Here is a 24,855-nt window from a genome sequence, read left to right as displayed (position 1 = left end):
CTAAGATGCCTTGTCGTGTCTAAGGTTAAGCATCTAGACACAAAACAAAGCTTGCGCCTACTCTACTTCCAGTGCAATTTTCCCATCGCCCAGTGACCTAGGTAACACTTTGAGCAATAAAGAATAAATTTAATTTCTCCAGCATTTTGTGAGGATTAGGAACAATTGTTGGCTTGCAATGACTTTTTATCCTTGGATTCTTTTCCTCCAGAGCATTCCTCTGGTCCTAAAAGAGAATTCTGATGGTTTAAGACATAGAACAAACAAAACTTTAGGCTTTTTTCAATCAGTTGGAACTGTTGGAGGGGAAGCAATCAACCTTTCTCTGTGCTATTCTCAGCTATTCACATACTTCAAGCTTTAATCTTTCACTAGTAGAAGAAACCTATCATGAGGGGGCAAAGCTATCTTTTTCCATTCTGTTTCCAGACTTATTTATTTCTCTTTTCTTTACATCTTTTTTATAAAACACTTAAATCAAGTTGCCATACTTAGCTGTTCACATTCATTTGGGGGACATTTCAAGAGGCACAGATGTTCTCTTAATAACATTTCACACAGCCATGTTGTACCCTAGACCATGGGTATTGCCAAAGACTGGACTTTTTACTCTTCATTGCTTCCTTCTCTAGAGTTTAGGCTTTCTTAAACTCTTGCCCTAAGTTTCTTATATCACAATTTATCAAATGTTTTAAGGTTAACCCTCTATAAATAATTCCTTGATAGCAAATAACTTGGTTGTGGGTAACAGGTAATGAAGAGGACATATACACATTCATCTGACTGCAAAGCTTATGTACATATAAAAAGTATTGGAGTTATGATAAAAACAGACAAAATAAAAATAACTTCAGGCTCAAAGCTATTTCATTATCAATCATTGTTTAAATCCAAAGTGCTAAACAGTTTGCAATTTGAACTGCATTTTGACAAAATGTTTAGTCTAAAAATGCACTGAAAATCACACATGCAGCTTATGTAAAGGTGGCAGGATGTTCCACAGATCAAATCATATTTGTATATTATAAGTTCAATGAACTAATTCTTTTATATTGTTTTTAAAACTGAAATCTTAGTAATAAAAATGTTCTTTAGCAACACAACGTAAATCTTCTGAATAACTTTCAATATAGTTTACCTATACCTTAAGGAGTTTACTCAGCATTTTCTAACTAATTCATATTTTTCCTTCATTTTGTTATTCAAGACAACACATCATTAAAACGACAATTTAATATGTGGACTAACATAAATAGTTCCTGAATCACAGCCTCTTTTTCTATCCTTGATTCATTTTATATAAGAGTTTTAAAATTATATGAATCATCAACTGGGAGTGGGTAAGAGATCTCATTAAAAACATTCTGGCCTTAATGTAACTTGTGTTGCCAAGTAAGGAGAATTGGAATGATGCAAATGCACATTTTATGCTAATTTGCAGTGTTAAAAAATTAATGTGGTTATGCTTATGTATGTGTTATTACACTGAGAATAAATGTAAGAGAGACGTGAAAGAGAACTGGGAGATTTGCTGACTGTGGGCAACTTGCAAGGACATCTGTGACTATTATTTCATGCTATTTTGCAATGAGAGGATGATAATCCTACAAGCATCATTTCTATCATACTGGAAAGTTGACAATGTTCTTTTGAATACAGAATTTATCTTGTGAATTGAAATATTCCCAGGAGGTAAATATCATCCCCATTTTACAGATAAGGAACCTTATCTCCAGAGGTATCCATTGATTGACAAAGATAGCAAAGCTACTAATACCTGAGTAGGCATTTAAACACTAGTATTTTATGCAACCTCTCATAAAATAAATTGATTTCAGTGTCTTAAAACATAATGTAAACACATTAAGATTAGTTCATTAGAACTAACACACTATGGACACTTGTTCCTAGAATTAATATTTATATAAACTTCAGTCCCCAAATTGTAATCTTGAGATGGTAGTGGCAATTTTATGATTTATAGTCAAATTTTAAAATAGTCCCTGATGATGTGTATGGAATAATATCTTTTTGACATGAGAACCATATACTTAAATTCATCTTTCAAAAAAAACACAGTCTCCATGAACATTGTAGGCTTTAATTTACATATTACAGGTCAGATGTTAGCAATGGTTGAGGTCAACAAATGTCCCATATTACAGAGGGCCACACACCATGCCAGTTTTTCTCCCCTGCACCTATCACAGGATTCGCCAAATTCAAGTTGGCTAACCATGAGTATTTGCTGGTGGAAATAGAAACATTTACATTTGGGAAAGCAACTATTTAAACTAGTACACTTGAGTGGGAAAGACCTTTCCGCACTTGACTTTCCTCTGCCAGGAACTATGCTGTGGATTTCACACTCAAAAAGTCTAGTTGGTGGCTTGGCAGTAGTAGAAACTTGCCAATTTCTGACGTTCTCCAGTAACAAGTCTTTTATTAGTGATCCCTTTAAAGTAAAAACTACCCACAGGAGGCCTGGCAAAAATCTCAAATACAGTCTTAATCTTCACTGCTTCTATAACTTCTAAATCATACGACTGCATGTTGATTTATAAACAAAAGTCCTATTCAATGGCTTGCCTAATTTTTTTTCGTGGCAAGTGGTAATGGCTACTCTGAAGTGTGTCCAGATATCAGTCTATGAAGTGTTTTGTCTACCTATTTAAAAACAAACCTTCGGTTATATAACAGTAATCTCTTTCAATGAAATACTCCTCATATATCTGTTTTTTAAGTGGCAAGATCAGAGTCCCTTGGGCTCAGTAATAATAAGTAATTAATAAGTTACTTAATAAATAATAAGGGACTTGAGGTTTTAATCACTGACAGTTAACACCTTCCTAAGTGTTATCTCTCATATGAAGTCTTTGCTTTCAAAGATAAAGAGTCAATCTGTTCCCCTTAGCAAGGTATCAGTATTAACAATACAAATAGTGTATCCTTGCATCAAATGATGACACAGACAAACCACCTCCGAACAACTTTTCTTCTCCGCACCTGAAGCTCTCTAGCAGTCTTGGCAACAGAGATCAGCGGCAGCTATCATGGCAGCTCCCTGGATGATTAATGATGTCGATCTGGTGGGACCACAGTAACCTTGGCAACTATAACCTGCAATTCCTGCACTACCACTGTCGGATTTACTGTGGCAGGGGCCAAACAGACCAAGAGTAAAATGAAGCAGGAAACTGCACACCTGACACCTCTAAGGAGCCCACACTTTAATCAGAGCTGGCAGAAATTAATTCAAGAGGAATTCTGACACAGGCACCACGGCTCTCTTCTGCTTTTATCCTTGAATCCAAGAATCCTGACACTTAATTGGCATCAGAGAACTGGGGGGGGGGGGGAGGTTAGTTTTATATAAGTGCAGTATTAAGGTATATTTTGCTTAGGTGGAAAATGGATCATTTTGATTTTTCAGTGTCTACCGATACCCTTCAATGTTTAGAAAACCTAAGGGGACAAACGTTTAATTAGCCAAGGTACCCTTTAAATTTAATTTGGTTCCCCATTATTCATACTACCTTCCCAGTGTTACTATTTGCTCATTCAAGTTACAAACCCTGAGCCCAATGGAGATTTAATTCAATACATCAAACACTGAGAGCTTTCTAAAGGTCAAGCCTTATACTAAACCCTGGGGATACTAAAAAAAATGTTTTTGTAATGCATGTATACCAGCATTTATAGCATAATTAAAAGAAAAAGAAAACTAATCTACTAATAATTGTCAAGTATACTAGCGGTTATATCTGAATGGTGAGATCATGAATAATTTCTATCCCCACTTACTTTTCTCTTTTTCTGAACTGTCTAAACCTTTTTTTTTTTTTTTTTTCTTGGCCACGAGGCATGTGGGATCTTAGCTCACCAACCAGGGATCGAACCTGAGTCCCCTGCAGTGGAAGTGCAGAGGCTTAACCACTGGACTGCCAGGGAAGTCCCCTAAACCTTTTTAATATAAGCATGTGTTACCCTTGTAACTATTAAAAAGCAAAATCAAAAGCTAAGGCTCCTTCTATGAGAAAGGGAAATAAGGACAGCTTCACTGTATATTTGTTATGTTTCACAAATCAATTTTTACCTTAATAGAAATTAAGTTTTCCTCTTAAATATTCCCAATAATTATTATCAAAGAGTATCTGGAGAATCTGAGATCCTATCCAACAGCAAAGGAATTGTGATCTGAACAATTGAATTAAGCGCTCAAAATTTATTTGTCTCAGGTAAGGAGTCACTAGGCCATAAAAAGAGTCCTTGGCTTTAAAAATACTACTTATAATGTTAGATAATTTAGTGGCTCCAAAGGTCTCTAGGGAAACACCACTTGTTAACCAGAAATAAAGAGTTTTTATTTAAAGAAGTAAAAAAAATGAATCACTGGGACCTATGTATTTGTTTGTTAGTTTTGCTTTGTTTCAGTAGATACAAGTGAAAAATGAGTTTCTGCACCGTGGTTTGGCTACTTTAGCTTATGTTAGAAGTCTGGGTAAATATATAATACTCAAAGAAATAAACTGAAAACCACAAAACAAATATTTGTAACAGAATGCTTAACCACAGTACTAGCAATGAAATTCCTCTCTAATGAGCCCAGATGAGTGGCTGCAAACTCTAGCTGGTAAGTCACCTTTAAGGTTATGTTTTTCAGGAACATCTGTATAAGCTACTCATAAATTTCAATCATAATCGACCATTTCAAAAGTCACTGAAATTTCTGTCCGTTAACCAGCTCCTAATTGTTCTGAAAATCATGTTCTCCACTCTTAAACTGATAATAAAAGTGCAACCTCAGTTTTGGAGGAGGAGCAAAGGGGGAGGACAGAGTATCTACATAAGCTAAGAAAACTATGTGCTGTCTCTTAACCTCCAACCTATGGCCCTTTACTTTTCTTTTTTCTTTACTTACACTTTCCATCTGTCAACAAGCGCTTGTAATTTTATTACACTGTCCTGTAGTTTATGCAGAGTTGGTATTATTTTACAGAGTTCTGTTAATGGACTGGATAAATGGTAATGCTATTTAAACTAGTCTCCTGCTCCAACAAACACAGCTGCAACTGTACTACTATTTCTGAGCAAACATCTTGACCTGAACATGGAGTGCTCTCTCAACCCGTCCAAAGAGAAATTGGAGCAGACAGCAAAGGAAAAGCATATTTGGCCGCTAGCAGCAACCAACCGTGTCGAATCATAATTCATATACAGTGTACCCTCTTTTTCTTTTATACTGCATTTAGAGTTTTTTTTAAAAAGCATGTGTGCTTCTTCACCTGGCATCTCATTTTCAGCCAAGAGTCAAATGGCGATTATTCATTACAGAGGCACAAAGAAAATCTGTATAATGTCCAGTTTGCTTAGATTTAATCTAAGCAAACAATGATAAAAGTCAAACATCAGTGTATGAACTATATAGTAAAACAAGTAAACTTTTTCATTGATTATGTATCAGGAAACAATATTATTAAGTAAGGGTAAAAGATAAAATAAGTTAGGAAAAGAACCAGAGGTACGAATTAGCATTATGCATCAATTTATGAAGAGAAAATAGATCTAAATATGTTTCTTTCATGAATTCTAGATGTGTATGGCTCTACTGAATTATACAGTAGGGCAACTGTAGATCATTTGATATGCAAATACAGCTACCAGTCGACTTTTCCCTGTCTCAACATATTGTCCTGTTGTTTGTCCAAAATTCTGTATCTTTTGTTTGGTCACTTATCCTTCTTGTGAAAGAAAAGTTCATTTTTAAATGAACATTTTAAAGGACATTTTTGTATGTAGATTTGTGCATATTTTTCCATCTGTTAGAACAGTTGTTTCCGGTTAGCTACTAGGCACCTGTATCATATGAAGAATACTTGAACTTGCATCCTTCCTCTTGGAAATTAAACTAGACAGGCAGCTAGCTTCACAAGCTTTTGTTCCTTTATTTATTAAATACTCTTAATGGTGGTTGTTTAATCAGTTAGTGATCACCGTCATAAAAAACTGGTTACATGTAGCTTATAACTTTCCTCTTAAGAGAAAGATCATTGCTAACAATCCACTAGGTCTAATTCAGGTGAGAGAACAGTGCCTCAACTCAAAAGAAGATTCCTTTTTCCTGATGGAGAAAAAAATTACACCTCTATGTTTCCATGTGTATCCAGTGTCTATGTCAGGTGTCAAGTCACAATCAGTACTGAACACTAAGCCATCAAGCTCTAACTTCAGGAAATCAAAGCTTTCAAGTCCCTCTTGCAACTAGTCCCACATCAGAAACAAAATTTTATCTTCCATTACTCCCCAGGGGAAATCCTTTGAGCCAAACAGGCACAACATGACTCTGAACACATTTTCTAGCTGCCTATGGCCCCACTTGTTAACATGCTTTTAATTAACTAGAAAATGTTGCCTTATAGTTTTATGGGTTCTGTTTCTTTAACTCACATAAGGATTCCGAGTCATCTTCTTTCATACAGCAGCTTCATAAAGTTATAAAATCATAACAAAACATAAGGGAAAATCCCTTGGTCCATTATATGACATTGTAAAAGGGGGCAAAATATTGAACAGAATATAATTTGCTGATAAGTGATTCTGCACTAGGTTATACCACCTGAATCCCTCTAAGAAAATTAATCCAAGTACTTCCAGACTAAAAATCAAACATTCTAGTTTCTCAGAGACAGTGTTAAAGTTACTTCCTATATTTTCCTCTCTTCAGCTTAATAATTTTAATTCTAGCTATAACAGTCATTCCATTTAAATTATATTTTCACAGCTACATAGGAAACAAAATTTTCTAGACAACGTGGATTGTTTTTATATGCATATTGTGAGCAAAGTAGTAATTTAATAGCACTCAATGTATACTAGCTTTGAAATCAATTCTACAAAATCCCCTCAATCAAAAAAGTTAAAGCAGAAAGTAGAATCTATTAAAACCATCTCTGTAGCCCTTCTTGCAAACTAAGCACAAATAATTAAATACAAGTATCAATTTATATTCATACATATAATTTTCATAACAGCCTACATCTAGTTTCCTTGGTAAAAATAGTCCTTAGAGAATTCTTGTTAAAAAGGCGGTCTCAAGGTTTCTTTATTTGATTCTTTTAAATTTACTTAAATTGGGTCAATTAACCAGCAGGGAACACAACGCAGAGGAGAAATACTGCTAGGTGACTTTGGCTATCCTTAGAGCAACAGAATCAGGAAAGTCAAACTCTAGAGAGAAGACCTGGTATGTAGCTGGCTCCACCTTCACCTGCTGAGAAAATTCTCTCTATAGTCAGCTAAGGTTCAGGAGGACCTAACACAGAGCCTAACTGAGATACAATGTCGGGGGAGGGCTGTGGGAAGAGGGCCTTCCTACTTCTGGAATTCATAACAACAATATTGAACTAGTAGGCTACCACGAAGCCGTGGCTACAAAGTCAAGTTCAGAAAAAGCAATCTCTTCACTTACCCACAAGCATGACCATATGGGACTTTCCCCACCATCCAGGTGGGAGCCAGGCTGAGCAATTTATTCTATATATCCCAACGATTTTTCACAACATCCACAAACATCAATAATCATTGTTATTTATTTTTCCAAAACTTTGTAGCTTACCTCCCATCTGCACAAAATCATTCATGGGGCTGAAAATCTAATTTTAAAAGCTTTCAAAAGTATATTTTCACTATGCACATTAGGTCAGTGAACAAGCATTCCAGGGAAGAAAAACTGATTCTGCCTAAAACTCACATTACGCTCCTTCCAAAGTACTTCTGTTAACAGTCAATGACGTATTTGATATGAAACCCTTACAGTCGTTCATATTGCACAGTTTGGAATTCTGGCTTTAAAAGGAACATTTAAGAGGAAATTTACAGTCCTCTTTAAATACCTTATAATAATATTTCCAGACTAATAAACACTATGTGAATACAGAAACAATATCAAAAAAGCTGACATTAAAAACCTCAACTTTACAAGAAAACACTGCCAACTTCCTCTGAAGAGGAAGTGCAGTGGCAATCTTTCCCTTCAGAACTTAGTCAAAAGTTTCCATAAAGAAGTTAGGTAAATCTCCCCATCAGGACCAAAAAAGAATAATACAATTACAATAACATATACACGAATCAGTAAATGCTAACCAAATAAAAGAACTGGAACTACTGGAAAACCAATCATAAATTTCCAAAAAAACAAAAAAGAAAAGAGAGAGAAAAGAAGAAAAGAAAGAAAGGCAAACTTTTAATCCATTAATCTACGGATGAATAGATGAATAGATTCCAGGAAAGCACAAGGAAACAGATCCAAAATACATTTAATAAAACGCGAGGTACTACCCAAAGCAACAATAACTATTTCTGTCTACTTACAGTCTGTATAGCTTCGAAGTCCCAAGAAACAGCAACTCAGGAAACAGCTGAAGGTGATTTCTGTTTAAACGCCTTTTGAGAAAAAACAAAAACAAAGCATATGTTACATAGAAAGTACCCAACAATGAGACTGTGATTGGGTAGTGTCATGCCTCATCCTGTATTTCAGGAAAGAATGAAACGACATTCAAGAGAATTCAAGCATTGAAAATCAGAAGTTGGTTACACCTTTTGTTACATGACTCTTTAAAGCAATTTTCCATTGTGCTTACTCAGATGATGATTACTGGGGCCTAAACTCTAAATTCACATCCCCTGCAACATCAGTCAACCAGCACAGATGCAATGAAACAGGATTTCTGGACTCAGACTCTGGTGTCTAGGTTAGGCAAGTTCAACATACAGCAGAAATACCATATTAAATGGTGCCCTAAAATAATTCATACGCTGTCCCAAATGACCTAAATTTTCAGCCAAGGTACTGAGGGGAGGTAGAAATTTCATTTTTTTTAGCTTTTCATTTAGTTTCAGAAAAATGTATAAGAAAGTGTCAGCATGGTTTCTACCTCCAGGCAAAATCACAAGAAAACCTCAATCCACAGTTCTTGACTCTTAACTGAATAAGGCTGAGTTATAACTAACAATGAGGGCAAAAATGTTTAAGTAATGTTTTCTTAATGTTTAAGTGATATTGGGATGTTTTAAATATTTTAGAAAAGAACTTGATTGCAACTCTAACTCAATTTAAGCCCCGGTACTACATAACTAAGCTCTTTTGGACTATGCACACTAACTAAAGAGTGGCAAAATCTGGCCTTCATGTACTCATATCCCAATCTCATTCGTTTTAAGTGTACAATTTAACATTTCAGTAAAAATAAATATCTATCCTGTCTACTTTTCCCAAATTTAAATAAAATGATGACAAGCTAATGTAAAATGCACACTTAAATGATTTATAAGCTGCTATAGCTCTAGAGGAGAGTAAGGACGTCCAGAAACTAACATCACACTGAAGAAACTTGAGGTGTTTCTTGTGGTAAAGATAAATGTTAAGGTGGCAGGAAAAGAGGGCATATCAATCTTGCCCCCTTTTAAATATGATGACATATTTAAACGGTCATCAGATGGGAGCAGAATCACAGTTATTTAGTCTCTAGAGGGCAGGAATAGCACTAGTAATTATAACTCAAGAAAGTAAATCATAAGGAAGACCTTTCTAAGTATAAAAGATATTAAGAAATGGGATGATCGGCTTTAGGAAGCTCTCAACTCCTTACTCCACATATATTCAAGCAGAGGCTATGCATTTTTTTCCCTGCAACGGATGTAATAAAAAGAAATTCTGCATTAAGTGAAAAGTTGGACAAGGTGAACTTCAGAACTTCTTCCAACTCGAAAACGCCATGAGGCAATGATAGCTATGCTTACCATCTTTTGCTACATAACTCATATTATTAAAAAGTTGGTCATCTATAGAAATACTCTCAGCACTTAATAAAATGTTTGCTCATAAAAATGTATGTTGAGACAATCAGAGGGAATAATAGTAAAATCAGTAGGGAAAGGGTGGACTTACTTTTCACCTACACTAATTTTGATGAATAAAGCACTTAACAAGGTTAACTGTAAAGTGAAACCAAAAGCTTTTTTTTTTTCTTTGCCAGGCATGGTTCTGAGGAAAGAGTACTTCCAGAGTCTACTATTAAACATTTTCAATAAAATATAACTTAATGATGACCTTGTTATATTTTGTCTGAAAAAATAGATTACAAGTATTCACAACAGGGCTAATGAGAATTTGTCTAGGGAAGACTCCCCATTGTCCAAAGAGGCAATTGCAATTTTTGAAATGACAGAGACGTGCTTTCATAATCTGATCCAAACCACTGGACTAACAAACATCGTCCATGATTCTCCAGCCAAAACAAGCACGCTCCTTCAGGTCCCCAGCCCCTGCACAGGCAACTCTCTGTACAGAGCTTTCCCTTTTCTCCAAATGGTACTTTCTTACATCCTCTGTGTAATTCCCCTGATTCTCCTAAAGTTGATCCCTTCCTTGCCTGTGTCTCCATATGCCCATAGTATTTGATAAATAAGAGTCCCTCACACTATATTATATTTATTCACACACTGGTCTGATTCCCACTACACTATAAACTATTCAAGTGTAAAGGCCATATCTGTGTATTTCCTTCCTTCTTCCCGGGCACTTATTAGGTCCTTAGGAAAAACTGCTCTTTGCATTTTGATATAGTTCAGCAAAATCCTAGCATGTGCATTTTATGTTCAGGCAACTTTCTCCAGGCATGTTCCCTAAGGTACCCGCCTTAGGTTTTATGCCACCCTCCAGATAACCTAAGACCCGCCACCAAACCTGCTTTCATGTGCTCTATACAGCAATTGCCTCCTTTCCCTTCCTTCAACCTCCCCCAGCCATGCCATTCTCAACATCATCTAGAAATTGGAAGGAATTCAATATGGTGAAACAAATTCAGATACCCAAGTGACTGAGGGCTGCTACTAGATTTCTTGTTAATGGGTCTACATTCGTCTCATTTCAGATATTGTAAGAAAGTAGATAATTCAGATACGGTGCAAGCAGTGTCTTTTCTCAATTTTTTTTCAAATTCTTAGTGGTTCTTAATTCATTCCCAAAGTAATAGCTAACATATATTAAGCTTACTAGGTGATAGTCGCTGTTCTGAGAAGTTTACATGAATTATCACATTCATTCTACCCCATGAGTAGGTCCTACTGTCACTGCTGTTTTGGATGAAGGTACACAGCTCATAGAAAGTAGAGCTAGAACCTGAATTCAGGTGGGCTGACTCCAGAACATACCCTCTGAATCACTCCTTTCAAAGAGTCAGTCTAAACATTCCTCAAAATAATGTAATCCTCAACTTTCCTTTTCACCAATCTTTTTTTGGGAAAAATGTAGTTTTACATAGCCCACTTCCTAAATATCTATGAATGAATCACCTAAAAATAAAACAACAAGTTTTATTAAAAAAAAAAAGCTAGCTGTATAGGCAGTTCACTATTTTAATGATCTATTTAAAATACCTAAAGTTGAGAGCAAAACAAAAATACGTATAAAATATTTTTCTCAGAATTCAAGTAATTTATCACTATTCCATGAAAATTATTATGAATGATCTTAATGTGTCTAAGCCTACCATGTGTATAAGACACAGTAGTATACAAAAAAAGGCAGATAATAGGTGACATGGTAACATGCATAGAAAAATAGTATGATTCCACTTTTTTTCTTTAAAAGATTATCAATACACTTTTGCTTCCTGTTCTGTTTCCTCTTCCATTAGAACTAAGAATAAATTGAAATACAAACATTAAAATAAAAAGTGAAACCCTTCCAAAATATCCAATAAAGGAAAAAAATTTAAGCAGAATTTCTAATACAATGACCAGAAATTAAGTTTTTAAACTAAAGAGGATTTTTTAAAATCCAGAATTAAGTTAGACTATCAAGGTGCACAACAATTTCTAAACACAGCTCGAGAAAAAGTAACCTAGCTTCTTCTAATACCACAGAATACTTCTTGGTAGCTTGAAGATGAGTGTGTCATAATAATAACTCTAATGTAAATGTGTTAAAGAAGTTAAAATCTGATAGTCCAAGAACAGATAAACAGCATGTAGTGAATTAAGGGCATCTCAGAGGAGGATTTATGGGAACCAACATGAATTTGCTGCATTAAGCAGACCAGGTGGGTCAATTACCAATTGTTCCCAGCAAGGATACTCAATTGTGTCAAAGGACAGATAAGAGATTCAGTGATATTCAGCTCCTGTGTCATCACCAGCTAGATGGAATCTGCCCACAAGATCTCAGGAGACTGACTGAAAATTCGCTGGATAGAAATTCATGGTTTCAGAAAGGTGTGTAATGTGTGTCTCTGAGACACATATTTTTAGGGTAAAGATAAGAAAGATCTCAGCAACTGTTTCCTCTGTGCTATGGGCTATTTTTTCAGTGTGACCTTCAGCAGGGTGAATGATCTTTCTGGGTCACACTAAAGATCACTGGCCTCTGAAATGCAGGTTCTTAACAACCTCAACTTGAAGGGCAGCATAAGCATTACTGACAAGCATTGTTTCAAATTATTATCTGCCAGCTGCTCCTGTGACTTGTCCATTACTAGAGGTTGGAGGTCTCTTATTGTTTCAACTTTCACCTCAATTCAATTAACATTTGCAAAGTTCACCCCAATCCAAAATGTAAAATGAAAACGATTTTACCAAAGCTAGTAAAAAATGCAAGTCTCATATTTACCTGTCATTGTAAATGTAAGGTATTTACAATGTGCCTGATCTGTAACGAGTATTTGATAAATGCTGCCTTAAAAAGTCTATCTTTTACAATCTTCTATTTCTCAAACATAAATGCCTTCTTCTCAGGTAAATTACCATTCGCCTTTTATGCTAACATTTTTAAAGCAAAGATTTTTAACATTTAGCTAGTATTAAAGTTTATACTTTCAGCAGTGATATCAGTATTTTCACCCTTTATATTCTGTGGTAGGGAGATCAAAACTTATTAATAAAAATGTTGCTTCCTATTCATTCCCGTTACTTCTTGATAGTCTCTATACATTCAGAGATTTTGATAAATACTCTGAAAAAAATTTGGAGAAGGTTTTGTACTTTCTTCACATCTCGTCTATTGATTATATGCTATAAGAAAATCAGAAGGAAAATGATGGTAAATATGGATATTTAAAAGTCAAATTTATTATAGACACATTTTATTAGCTCAATAAGATAAAATAATTCAGAAACTCAGTTTCTGAAAAACAGGAAGGGAGATGATGAAATGTATAATAATAATAGTTCCTTACGTGCTGTGTGTCAAGCATTTTGTGAAACTCTGTGCATTATCTTACTAAAATCGTGTACCAATACTATGAGATATGATAATTGTTTCTGTTTTAATGATGATAAAACTGCAGTTTTAAAAGACAAAGCAATGTGATCAAGATCTTACAGTGGAATTGAAACCAAGGGTTTTTTGATGCCACTCCTATCTAATGTTTTAAAAGTAGGTAGAAGAGTTTGTATCTGTTTAGAAAGATAATCAACAGCACAACCAATGAGTGTCTGCCAATATTCATAGGACACCAGGCAATAGCATATAAAATTACAAGGTGCCTACACTGAGGGGAGTCTAGGTTATCTACACTGAGTAGGGCAGCAGCAGAGAGATGAAGCCCCACCTTCATCCAGGGCGGACAGACACTGCCAAGATGACAATCAAACAAATTTTTGTTAATATTATCTTAAAGCAAGATTCCAATTGCCTTAAAACCAAATCAGTGCTATTGTTACCAAACTTTCATTCTGAAAGTGTTTTCACCAATATTCCTCCCAGTCCAGCAGATATAAATTGCTTTGAAAACAGATAAGAGCAATATATACAAAGTCCATACAGAAAAGTCTCTCCTTCCATGTAAAGTTGTGGAATTCGGTCTAGAAGGCATAATTCAGGCAGAAAGGTATCCAACAGGAATGAAAGACAGAGTTCAATGTAAAATATTTGACATTCGCTGCTTCCACAAATACATTGTAACAGTGCAAACTAAACTACTCATTTCAGGGGAGGTATAAAGGACACAGCATCCAGCAAACACTATCACAAAGGATGAGCCCAAAACAGATGTGGGAAAAATAAACAGCCTTGCTGTTTCAGAATTTATAAAACGGTCCACAAAGAGCAAACAGGCCTTCTCACCACCGTTCAACTTCAAGGCCCATAAAAAAAACCGCTGCATGAGAAACCCTCTCAGACAGATTGAATGTTCTGCAAAACTTCTAACAGTGCACTTGCATTAAAGCCTTCTAAGACCATAGTCAGTAAATGTAATTTAAAATCGTTCAATATTGCTTACAAACAGGTGAAAATAATTTGATATTTGGCTATCACAGATAGTGATACACTCTTCAACATCTAGGTGCATGATTTATCTCATACAATGTACATACTGAGCCTCTTTGCTGAGTTTGAGATGTTCTTTAAAGAGCCTTTCCCAAGAAAATAACTGCCGTGATTTTAAACTTGGGTATAAAGGTGCCAGAGAACAATTCTTTTAAGATGAGCTTGCATTCTTTTCCAAGGAGATTAGCACTGTTAGTTTGCCCTTACTTCAAGAAAAAGGACGTTATGTGTTGCCTATAAACTTGCAGGATGAGTCAGAAGAGGGATTCTCCACCTTCATGAACAGGGGATAAGGGGAGCCTTCCTTCAGACCTGTTCCACAACATATTCTCTATCTGAACTCATGTATAGCGACCTACAACAAAAATTCTAGAGTGCCGTAGTTCCTCAGCCTCACATTGGCTATCTCATGCCTATGCATGGTGTGCACACCCAGGGAGAAATAACTCAGCACCACCTTCAAAAAATACATATGCCTTTTAGATATCCTTTTGAGAGGATAGTGTCTAGTCAAATTTAGGCTCTATTGTAAAGACATTTCTAAATTAAAATGAGTATTTTCTTTGTATTTACTTGATAGAAACTTTAAAATAGCTAAGTGAACAGGCTTTGCATGGCTTCATTATAATAATATTTTCAGGACTCTTTTTTTCAAGTAAAAATGAGTATCAAATGACAACGTTAGTAGAAAAAAGGTAATCTCAAATCCAAAGATACCAAAATTTGGAATGTTTAAAGCAATATTGTCTTATAGGAATGCCTTTACAACGTATTGGTAGGAAAAAAAGTGCAGTCCAAGCCTTTGCCTTTATCACTTCTGCAATTTCCTTATTGCAAGGGTATGACTGTGAAGTTAATGAAATATCTAATATCCAAGGTTTTCAATGGTATGCTATTGGTTCTCATTAATGTAACCTAGGCATATACACATTTTATTTTGCATTGAGTGTTTCGTTGTATTTCAGACAAAATACCCTAATTTCTTTTGGACAACCTTTAAAAAATTTCAAAACCTTTCTCATACTCTTGCATTTGTATTATCCAACAACTTACAAAAGCAGATGATTTGCAGTAGTGAAATACTGAAGTGGCCATAAAATAGAACTTTAATGACTGCAGCATAATTCCATAAGGCATAAGTGAACAACATAACTTTACACCAGCATAGAAAAGTCAGGGGTCCCAATGTGATTTTTTTAGCCTTCTAACATATTATACACTAACCAAGAAATACCTTGAATTAATAATTTTGCCTGGAGACTTTATTGCAAGTATACACAGGCATCTTCCGTGAAATATAAAGAAGTATAATTCTTAAATGTTTCTTTACTGTAGCTTATTTGTAGTTTGTTTTTCCTTAATTAATTTCCATTGACTATCTAGTCACTTAACTATATTAGATTTCATTTGAACATTTGATTAAACAATGAGACCTGTTAATGCAATCTACATGAGGCACATTCTCAAGGCTTCATTCTCATCTCAGATAAGCAGGTACTAACGGCAACACAGAGCATCCATGGGAATCCACCAGTGCACATGTTAGGTCTGGGCATAAAGTAGGAAACTGTCAAAACAGGAAGTACTGTGTGCTCATAGTGTGTAGGCATGATTAAAACTTATTCCTTTTACAATGATTCATAACCACATTCTGATCATCATATCATCTGCTGTTGTTCTCTATACAATACAAAGAAGGAAGTGAAGGGAAAGGAGGCAGTGAGACAGAAAAGGGAGGAAGGGAGGGAGGATTTCAATACCCATCTACTACTTGACATTTTGACTGATAACCCTGTATTTCAAATTAAAATCCAACCTAATCACATGACCCTGTTTCTTAGAGATTAAAAGTTGGATTTCTAAAAGGCACAGCTCTTATCTTCTGTTCTCAGATGTCTTCTTTCTGATCAAGTTAAAACTCTAGCAACATAAAATAAAAAGAAAAAAACTTATAATTTTGAAATACTCACAAAATATTTGGAATTGTTCTGATTTTATCATTTTAAAATGAAAAAATAACTTAGAACCATAAATTGCATATGAATAAAGTTAATGTTTTTAGTTTTTGTTCTTCACACAAAGAAAGAAAATTAACTTGCTATATTATATATACAGTATAAATGGCATTCACAAGATAAACCTGCATTTATACACCTTTTCATAATTTGGAGTTTGAATTTAAAACTCACATTTAAATTGCTAAAAAAACATATAAACTCACACAAGGTATAATTATTTATAAGTTAATTCACTGATTACTTCCTGTTTATTACATTGTCCCTTGCAACTTTCGGGGGAAAAAAAGGCAATTTGTGTGATGTTAATGACATCACCTACTACAATAAGAATATATACCATAATAATATTATTATAAGGCCACAGTAATTTGATTATAGAACTCTCTGGGTAGCTTTTTAAAATTTTTTTTAATTAATATACTGAAAAAAATTTAAAATAGTTTGTTCCACAATAACCTGAATGCATTCTTTAGCAAAACTGCTTGCCATTTAATGTATTTAAAGAAATAAATATTTGAAAAGTGTATCCACAATGCTCCTAAGAAATGGTTTTGAATTCCAGAGTCCCAAGGAGATGAATTGGCTGTCAGATAACAATGTGCTTCCATCAGATGGACTTGGCAGTTGTAAACAAAAGGAATTTTCTCAGCTTTTCCTCACAAATATGAAATATTTGCTCTCGGCCAACAGCTGGGGTGATTTAAAGAAGTCCTGCATATATATTAGTTTTCATTCAAAATTACAAATCCTCCTCCCACTCTGCAACATCTGACTGCATCTCCGTAGAACAGAAAATTGTTCTGAGATGAAGTGACATTCCCGGGGAAGTAGAAGTCAAAAAATAGTACCTACTTACAACTTTAATCGAATTTCAGATCATAAGGTATCTGGTTAATAATTTTTAGGAAAAGTTCATTTATTCAAGATGAAGGTTCAAATGGTACTCCAAAGTGGCTTGAAAAATAATGAGAAAGTTTGTTTTATTCCATTGTTTCTGAAAATATTTAAAATTACAATATAAACAAAATACAGACTTCATGAAAAGCCACTGAGAATCCTTCAATGATATCGAAGTTGTTTAAGAAAAAAATATACATACACATACATATATATCTCTCTCTCTCTCACATGGAAAAATGTATATATGTGACTACTAAACACATATATATGAATAAATAAAAGTTACTCATGGAAAAAACTGTTAATGCTTAAATGATAATTTTAAATTATCTATTCATCTTACTAAACATTTAAATTATATTAATGCTTAGTTTTTAATGGATGGATTAAAAATACTTTTGCCAAGTTCTCACTAGAGATTAGCTATTCATAAAAGATATCAAAGAATAAATACTTTCAGAGTATTTTTATATATTAAGAAACAGCTTACGAACTTATAAACTTTGTTATAAACTTAACCAAATATTTAACTTATTTTTATTTCCTCCCCAAAACTAACTCTAAGTAGTGGTTTTAAATTTATTTTGAATTCCACAATTATATCGCTATATTGTAATATTATTCATGAACAAAATTTTATAGCAAAATAAATTAGATATCTCTGTTTAATTTTACTTTAGGTTATAAAAATGTAGCCTATATTTACAAATACCTTAGAAATTGACAAGCCACTTTTATACTTACAGTTACACAGAATTAACTTTTGCCCTTGGGCCCAGTGAATCTGAGCACGTGCTATGCCCTAAATGAACATCATATTTCACTATTTTAAATAAATAAATTTATTTAAATAAATAAATTTTATTTTAAATAAAATTTTTATTTTTACCTAAAGTGCCTCTTAAAGCAGGCATGGAAACATTAAAATAATTGTTGCTACTTTTAAGAGAGCTGATATTTGCCCTTAGAAATGCAAAGCTACTAAACTTGAATTATCAAGACATATGGAGATATATTATTCATATTTCAAATGACAAACTGTGTATTTTATCTAATTATTTCAGCAGAGGTTTTTGTCTTTTGTATATATACACTATAGGCATTAAATAATAATGGTCCTCCAGTAATATATAACAATCCATAAAATTTTGTGTCTGAAAAAATAAAAATGTATTTTAAATCCTGAAGTTCACATTTGATCTTCTTGGAAAAAAACAATCAATGTTAAACGATGGGCTTTGATAACATAACTCTTACTTCCATTTCTACTAAATTCTTTTTCCAGCAAAAAAAAATTTAGAAAGCTACTATAAAATAATGAAATAAAACTGTGAATAGCAGTTATTAATAATATTCACCACAAGTGTTAAATATCAGAAAGCAAATCTTTATCACTAAGAACTTTAAATATTTCCTCAAATGTCACTAATGACACACATAGCAATAGCATGGGAACTAAAATAACTATCAGCAAAACTCTTCTTTTCCATAATGTACCATAAATGCAAATAAAATTACCACCTTTCTTCCTACATAAGCAAATAAAACAAACTAGATGAAAAATAAGAAAAAATGTACATCTCTAAGTACCAAAGCAATGGTTACCAAGGAAGTAAATGTCTCAGGAAAGTAAGTCTGTATTTTTGAACTAGTACAAGTTAGTACTATTTATGTAAAAATTCTATTATTTCTAATTGTAAATTAGTTTGAAAATCACTTTATCAACTTCTTGTTTCCGTAAACTTACAAAGACTAAGACATGAAATTGAAGACATGGTCCTTGAAATGCAACTATTTTTTAAAATATAGTTATGTCGTCATAAGTTTGGAATTGAAAATACTTACAGTCTCTCCAGTTCTTTAAGATCCTGGAATGCTCCTCTTTCAATGGTGCTAATCTTATTCTCCATAAGCTGACTGAAATGCAAAGTATAACAGGAGTCTTAATGTTACCACTCACCATCTGAAAAAGTGTCAGTTCAGCAACTGAAAACGTGTCCCTTTATGAAGTTAAATACTGCACTGGTTTGAGATTCAATATCAAATCTAACAATGTTATATCTGAGAAAAATCAGGGAAGGAAAATAGCATCCTCATCACGAAACTTTCATAAAAAATACTAATTCAGTTTCTCACAAAATTTCGTCAGAATCCTGAACCTTAAACTATAGTATATCCCGAAAAGTAACCCATGACACTACAACTCTGATGGCTGTTTTTCAAGTGAGTTCTTAACTGAAAGAAACAACATACAATAATTAATTCATCATACACATACTTCAATTCACTGATGGATATATGTCAGAAATTGGAAGAATTCATAAAGGCCAAAAATGTGTTTTTCAAAAGTGAACAATGAACACGCATGATCAAAAGTATATGTGCACTGCAATGTAAACATTTATAAATCTATAGGTAAAAACAATTTTACATTACACTGAATCTCAAATGATTGTTTATTCACAACTAACTTAACACATTAATTAAAAAAGTAATCATACTGCAACAATTTTATAAGAGTTGCAAAGCTTTAAAATACAAGAAATGATTCAAAATATGACCAACATATTTTTATAGAGAAACAGTTCCCACTAAAAACTCTGCGAAAACCTGGATTGTTTGATTTTAATGTTACAAAATATAGGTACATGTTGCTTGCTAGAAAAGTCTGAACATTTTTATATTAGCAATAATAAAATGCAGGCCCACTTAAATTCTTTATAGTTAATCTCAAATCCTAAAAGTATATCAAATGTCTCACATTACTCATTCATATTGTAAAAGCAACTACTCTACATTTTTATATGCATAAGGCACTTACGGTATGGTATAGCAAAACATTTGAAGTCATTTCCATTATACTGTTTCTATGGCTTGCATCCAACCTTAAAATAAAGGCCTACATTTTTATTAAAATTGAAGTACACTGATAAACAAAAAAAAAAAAGGAAACTAAGGCCTTTTAAAATTTTATGTTTCTGTCATTGAGGCAGTTATTAAAACTGAGATCAGTAACAATTCAAAATACACAACCTTAAAAAACAAAAGAGAATTCTCCAAAACACAGAAGAACATACTTACAGAACTCTTAGGTGTCGAAGACCAGCAAAATCTGTCTTAGTAATCCGTGTGATGTTATTTCCATTCAAATCCCTAAGAGAAAACAAGTAAGAAAATGAAAGTTCTGTTTAATTTCTACCACTATCTAGTTAAACAAAGACAAATATAAACAAAATAAGAGCTTTGAGATAAAGGATCAGTTCCAATTACTAAAGTAGTTTGCAAAGTAAAAGAGAGAGAAAGAAAAGGAAGTCATCTCTGAAAGAAAATTTTTAAAATGATTAAGTTTACAGAGTCCATGCTTGCTGTCATACGACAAGAGAATGAAGTGATTCTGTTATCAAGAGATGTTCTCTTTTGTGTGTATATGGGATGCTTTCAATTTTTGCTTTTATAAGGAGGTGTATATTAATTTCACAGGTATTCTACTATTTACTATTATTGTTAGTAATGTTCCCAAAAAGTTACCTTCAGGAAGTTAAAGGAACACTTTTCTAATACTATTCAGGAAGAAAATTTTAAAAATTCAGAACCCTATCCTTAGGTGGCACCATGGCTAAACTTCCTAAGGCAAAGAATAAAGTTTGAGTGCCATCAAAAGAACTGCACTTCAAAGACTCGCATTTATAAGCATTTACCTTCCAACAATTCTATGTTTGTATGAAAACGAAACTCTTCGTTTGCAGCTCGGGGACACCCGCTGTGACTGTAAACTGAAAACTACTAGCAAGGGCAATAGTGGAAATAGTATTCAGGCCCTGACATTTTTGTTCAGATTTCAGCACCACGTTTCCCTCAAGAGTCACAAACCCCTTTTCTGGCATCTTAGGTCAAGATCTAAACTTGCCCTGGTTCCAATCATTTCAAATAAAACCAGGCTTTGCTGCGGTTTGAATGTTCTCCTTCACGGAAGTAAACCCTACCTTGACTTTGAAAACATCATGTGTATTTAATGTGTTTATGTTGTCAATGACATAATTTTATAAGCCAGCACTGAGTAAACTATTTTCTGAAACTTCTTTATAGATCCCTCATAGGGGTAAATTTTTTTTCAAGGACCTTAAAACTCAATTGCTATTTTTTCCCCGAACCGTTCCCTTTTTGCTGAATAAGACATGTTAGTGCTTAAACTTTAAACTGTTCTGAATAGCATGAAATGACAAGGGCTAAAAGAGAGTTCTGCACTGCTTTCTCCCCAACCCATTTTCCGTGCTGAGCAAAGTGCCATCGAATTGTTCCTACAGTGGTTGGGGTCTTTCTTTATCCGGGCTACTTGCCATAAGCTGAGTCCCAACCGCCACCGCCAGCCCCCCAGTCCCAGACAAACTTGGGAGATCATATTCTGACAAGATACCCTGGGTAGGGACTCAACCTGCACAGCGCTGCGGGCCAGGGAAGGAGGGCAGAGACGGAGTAGCGGGCGGCCCAGTGGGGCTCGGGATGGGGCAGCCACTGGCAAGGGAAGGAATGGCTCAACTCTGGCCTTTAAACTGAGGGCGAGGAAAATGGGTTGGATAAGAAGATCGACTCGACGCGCTGCGGGCCGCGCTGGTGGAAACCTGCGAATCCAAGGCGTCCCCTCAGCCGTCCGCCCCCCTCGCAGCCTGGGGGCGCAGGGGCCCGGGGAGCGCAGCCTGAGAGCGCTGCCCCGGCCGCCCTCGCCCCGCCGGGCCCAAGCTCAGCGGAGAGGGGAGCGCGCCCCGGGCGCCCGGGAAGCGCGGGGCGGCGGCCTCTGCGTTCACAAAGAGAACGGCCTCCACGCTCCACTTCCCTGAACTCGGAACGCGCCCCACAAGCGGCGCGTGGGCCGTCAACACCCGCGTTGCGATTACTTCTTCATTAGAGGCTCACAGAGACAGGGAGGCGGGGATGTCTGCGGGCAGCAGAGCGCGAAGAGAGGAAGGAAGGGGAGAGGCTGCCACGAGCAGGGACGCAGAAACTGCCAGAAAGGTGGAAAGGGGGCACTAGGGCTCAGCAGGAAGGGCCGAAGGGGGCAGCCGAGGGCCGCGGGGTCACCAAATTGGTCAGACCCGACTTGGCCGGCTCCGCTTAGAGAACCAGCCCTAACTTCGCCTAGCCGACGGGACGTGGTCCGCCTCCGGAGCCTCCCCCCTCGGACAGGTCCTTGGGGCTCGCCGCCGCCGCCGCCTCCTCCCAGGGGAAATGAAAGGCGGGTGAAGAGTCGCGGGGGGCTGCGCGCGGCCACCGCGAAAGCTGCTGCCGTCCTGGGGCATCCTTCCTTCCGCGGCCTGTAGAAGCGCCCCTGGGCGGGCTCAGCCGCCCCACGACCCCGTCTCCTCTCCCTCAGTCCCCAGGAGGGCGACACAAAGCCGGGGAGCGGAAGTTTCTCTCTTTTGAGTACCCCCCCTCCCGCGTCAACCCCCCTTCTTCGCGCCACCCCGCGATGACAAGAGCCGGGATTCGGCCCTGAACCGACCCGCGACAGTTCCCAACCGCAAGGTGACTCCGTTTGCAGAGTCCGAGGAACAAAGTCGCGTCTCCCTTGCCCCAGGCATCCGCGACTATTCGTCCCCCATCTCCCCGTCTCCCCAACCTCACAGAACTCGCCCGCAAAGGGCTGCGAGTGGCGGGACTGGAGCCGGAGGAAGGGACCAAGCGCAGCAGCCAGCGGGCCCGCCCCTCCTTGGGCAGTGGCCCCTCCCCGGGCAGCGCCCTCCCAGAGAGTTCAAGACCAGGATGCGCCTTCGGGAAAGCTAGTGAGGACTGACCCAGGCACAGTTCTCTGTGCCGCGCAGTCCCTCCAGTCTCGACGCAGGGGCTGCGCGACCCCGATGGTGGGGAGGAAGAGCCCATACTCACAGTCTCTCAGTGCTGCGGGGGATGTTCCTGGGCACACTGCGCAGCGCCAGCCCGTGACAGTCCACTGTGCTCCCGGAGCAGGAGCACTGCGCCGGACACGCTTGCGGCGCCACCTTGTTCAGGATCGCCAGCACTAACCCCAGCGACAGGGACAGCGTCTGCCAGCCCACGCCGCGCATCTTCCCCCGCCGCCTCCTAGCTCGCCGGCGCCAGGGGTTTTCTCTTTAGCTTGCTGCTCTGTTGGAACTGCGCTGTGCCTGAGGCCCAGTGCCTGGCGCGAGTCTAGCAACCCAGAGTGTCCGGATAACGTGCACAAGATAATATAGAAGTAACAGTAATATTCAAGGCAGTAAAGCTAACACAGATACACGCCTCTCAGCTCCCCTCACCCTCCTCCTGAAAGGCAGGCGCTCCTTGGGCAACTTTAGGTCCTGAAGATCAGTTGGCCCGGCCAAGGCTACAGGGAGACCCCAAAGCAGCGGGGAGGAGATCACGCGTCGTCTGCCTCACAAATATCAACTTGGAGGTAAAAGACCTGGAGCTCCCAACCGCGGTGAAGATCGTGAAGATGCAGGGGCCAGTTGCGCGTGGAACAGGGGTGATCCGGTTCCACCGACCCCCTCTGCAAATCCAATTCCAGGGAGGACGGTAGGAGACAGAAGAAGGAGGCTGAGTAGGAATGGTGGCCTCGGTCAAAGTGGGCTCTCCGAAACTAGAAGGCGCAGGAGCCCCGCGGGCCGGGAGCGGAGCGCGCTGAACGACCGGACATGGCGCGCGGGGGCGCACCGGGCTGACGCGCAGCCTAGGAGGCGCGGGACCGCGCTGCGGGGCTCCTGGCGAGGCTCACTCACGCGGCCTGCCCCACCGGCCTGCTGCTCCTCCGCAGCCCGGGCCGGTCCTCGTCGTCTACCGACAGCGGAGGACGATTTGCAAACACACATGCACTTCGCTGAAGGATGTCTGGGCAATTCCGCCTCCCGCCCCGGCGTCCTTGGAGACGCTCCGCACGAGGGCCTTCCACGGGGTCACGCAGAAAAGACAAAAGGGCAATCGAGCCGCCCAGCAGGCAGGAATATCCACTAGTCACGACCCCGGGAGAGGAAATCCAAGAGGCCAAGTTGAGGATGAGAGCTCCTGCTAAGGCAGACTAGGGAATGGCTGACCGGCCGGCCAGAAAGAGTGCAAAGGCCAAGCTGGAGGTGTCCGCTTCCCGGGTCCTCCCGGGGCGTTCCGGACGGTGGAGAGATGGCAGCTGGGTCTGTGGTATCTGCTAATCCGAGGAGACCCCAGGAGGCAGCTGAACGGCAGTCCTATGTGCGTGCGTGTGTCAGCCCCTCTCGTCTCCCGGATACGCCGCAGCTCCGCAGCAGACACCTGATGGCAAAGTGGAAGAAATAAGAGCAGGCTCCTGGGCCGGGGCAGCCCCTCGGTCTCCCCCCGACAGCCCACAAGTGGGTTCTCCTTCTCAAAGTGCAGGAACTTTTCCCAGGGTTTGAATCCAGTCCCCACAGCCACGGTGGGAGTCGTACCGCCGACGTCGCGACGCCGCCCGACTCTGGGCGCTGCACCTGACTCGGCGGCCGCAGTCCGGAGCAGCTTGTCTCCTTGCAGGCTCTTCCCCCTCTCCAGGTGGCTTTCTGCGCCCCTTTCTTGGGGGAGGGAAGTGGGGAAGAGAGAAAGCGGCGACAGGGAGCGGGGACTCGGTGGCTCTGCTGACTCCCGAGCTCC

At 38.1% G+C, this 24,855-nt stretch overlaps 1 protein-coding gene across 3 annotated transcripts in view; it reads right to left on the bottom strand.

Annotated features, from left to right (window-relative positions):
- The window catches only part of SLIT2 (slit guidance ligand 2), a gene marked incomplete at both ends in the record, with an annotated part of 381,466 nt that extends 358,160 nt beyond the window's left edge, over positions 1 to 23,306 (bottom strand). For all 3 annotated transcript variants that reach the window (XM_082837578.1, XM_082837576.1, XM_082837577.1), the window contains 4 exons: positions 8,371 to 8,442; positions 19,093 to 19,164; positions 20,329 to 20,400; positions 23,128 to 23,306. In XM_082837578.1, coding sequence (XP_082693704.1) covers positions 8,371 to 8,442; positions 19,093 to 19,164; positions 20,329 to 20,400; positions 23,128 to 23,306 — 395 coding nt within the window. The remainder of the gene's footprint in view (positions 1 to 8,370; positions 8,443 to 19,092; positions 19,165 to 20,328; positions 20,401 to 23,127) is intronic.
- Between the last annotated feature and the right edge of the window lie 1,549 nt (positions 23,307 to 24,855).

This window comes from Leucopleurus acutus (genome assembly GCF_964270905.1).
Source record: "Leucopleurus acutus genome assembly, chromosome: 4".
Classification (NCBI taxonomy): domain Eukaryota; kingdom Metazoa; phylum Chordata; class Mammalia; order Artiodactyla; family Delphinidae; genus Leucopleurus; species Leucopleurus acutus.
Note: the sequence above shows the minus strand (reverse complement) of the source record. Positions and strands in the feature narration are given on the sequence as shown.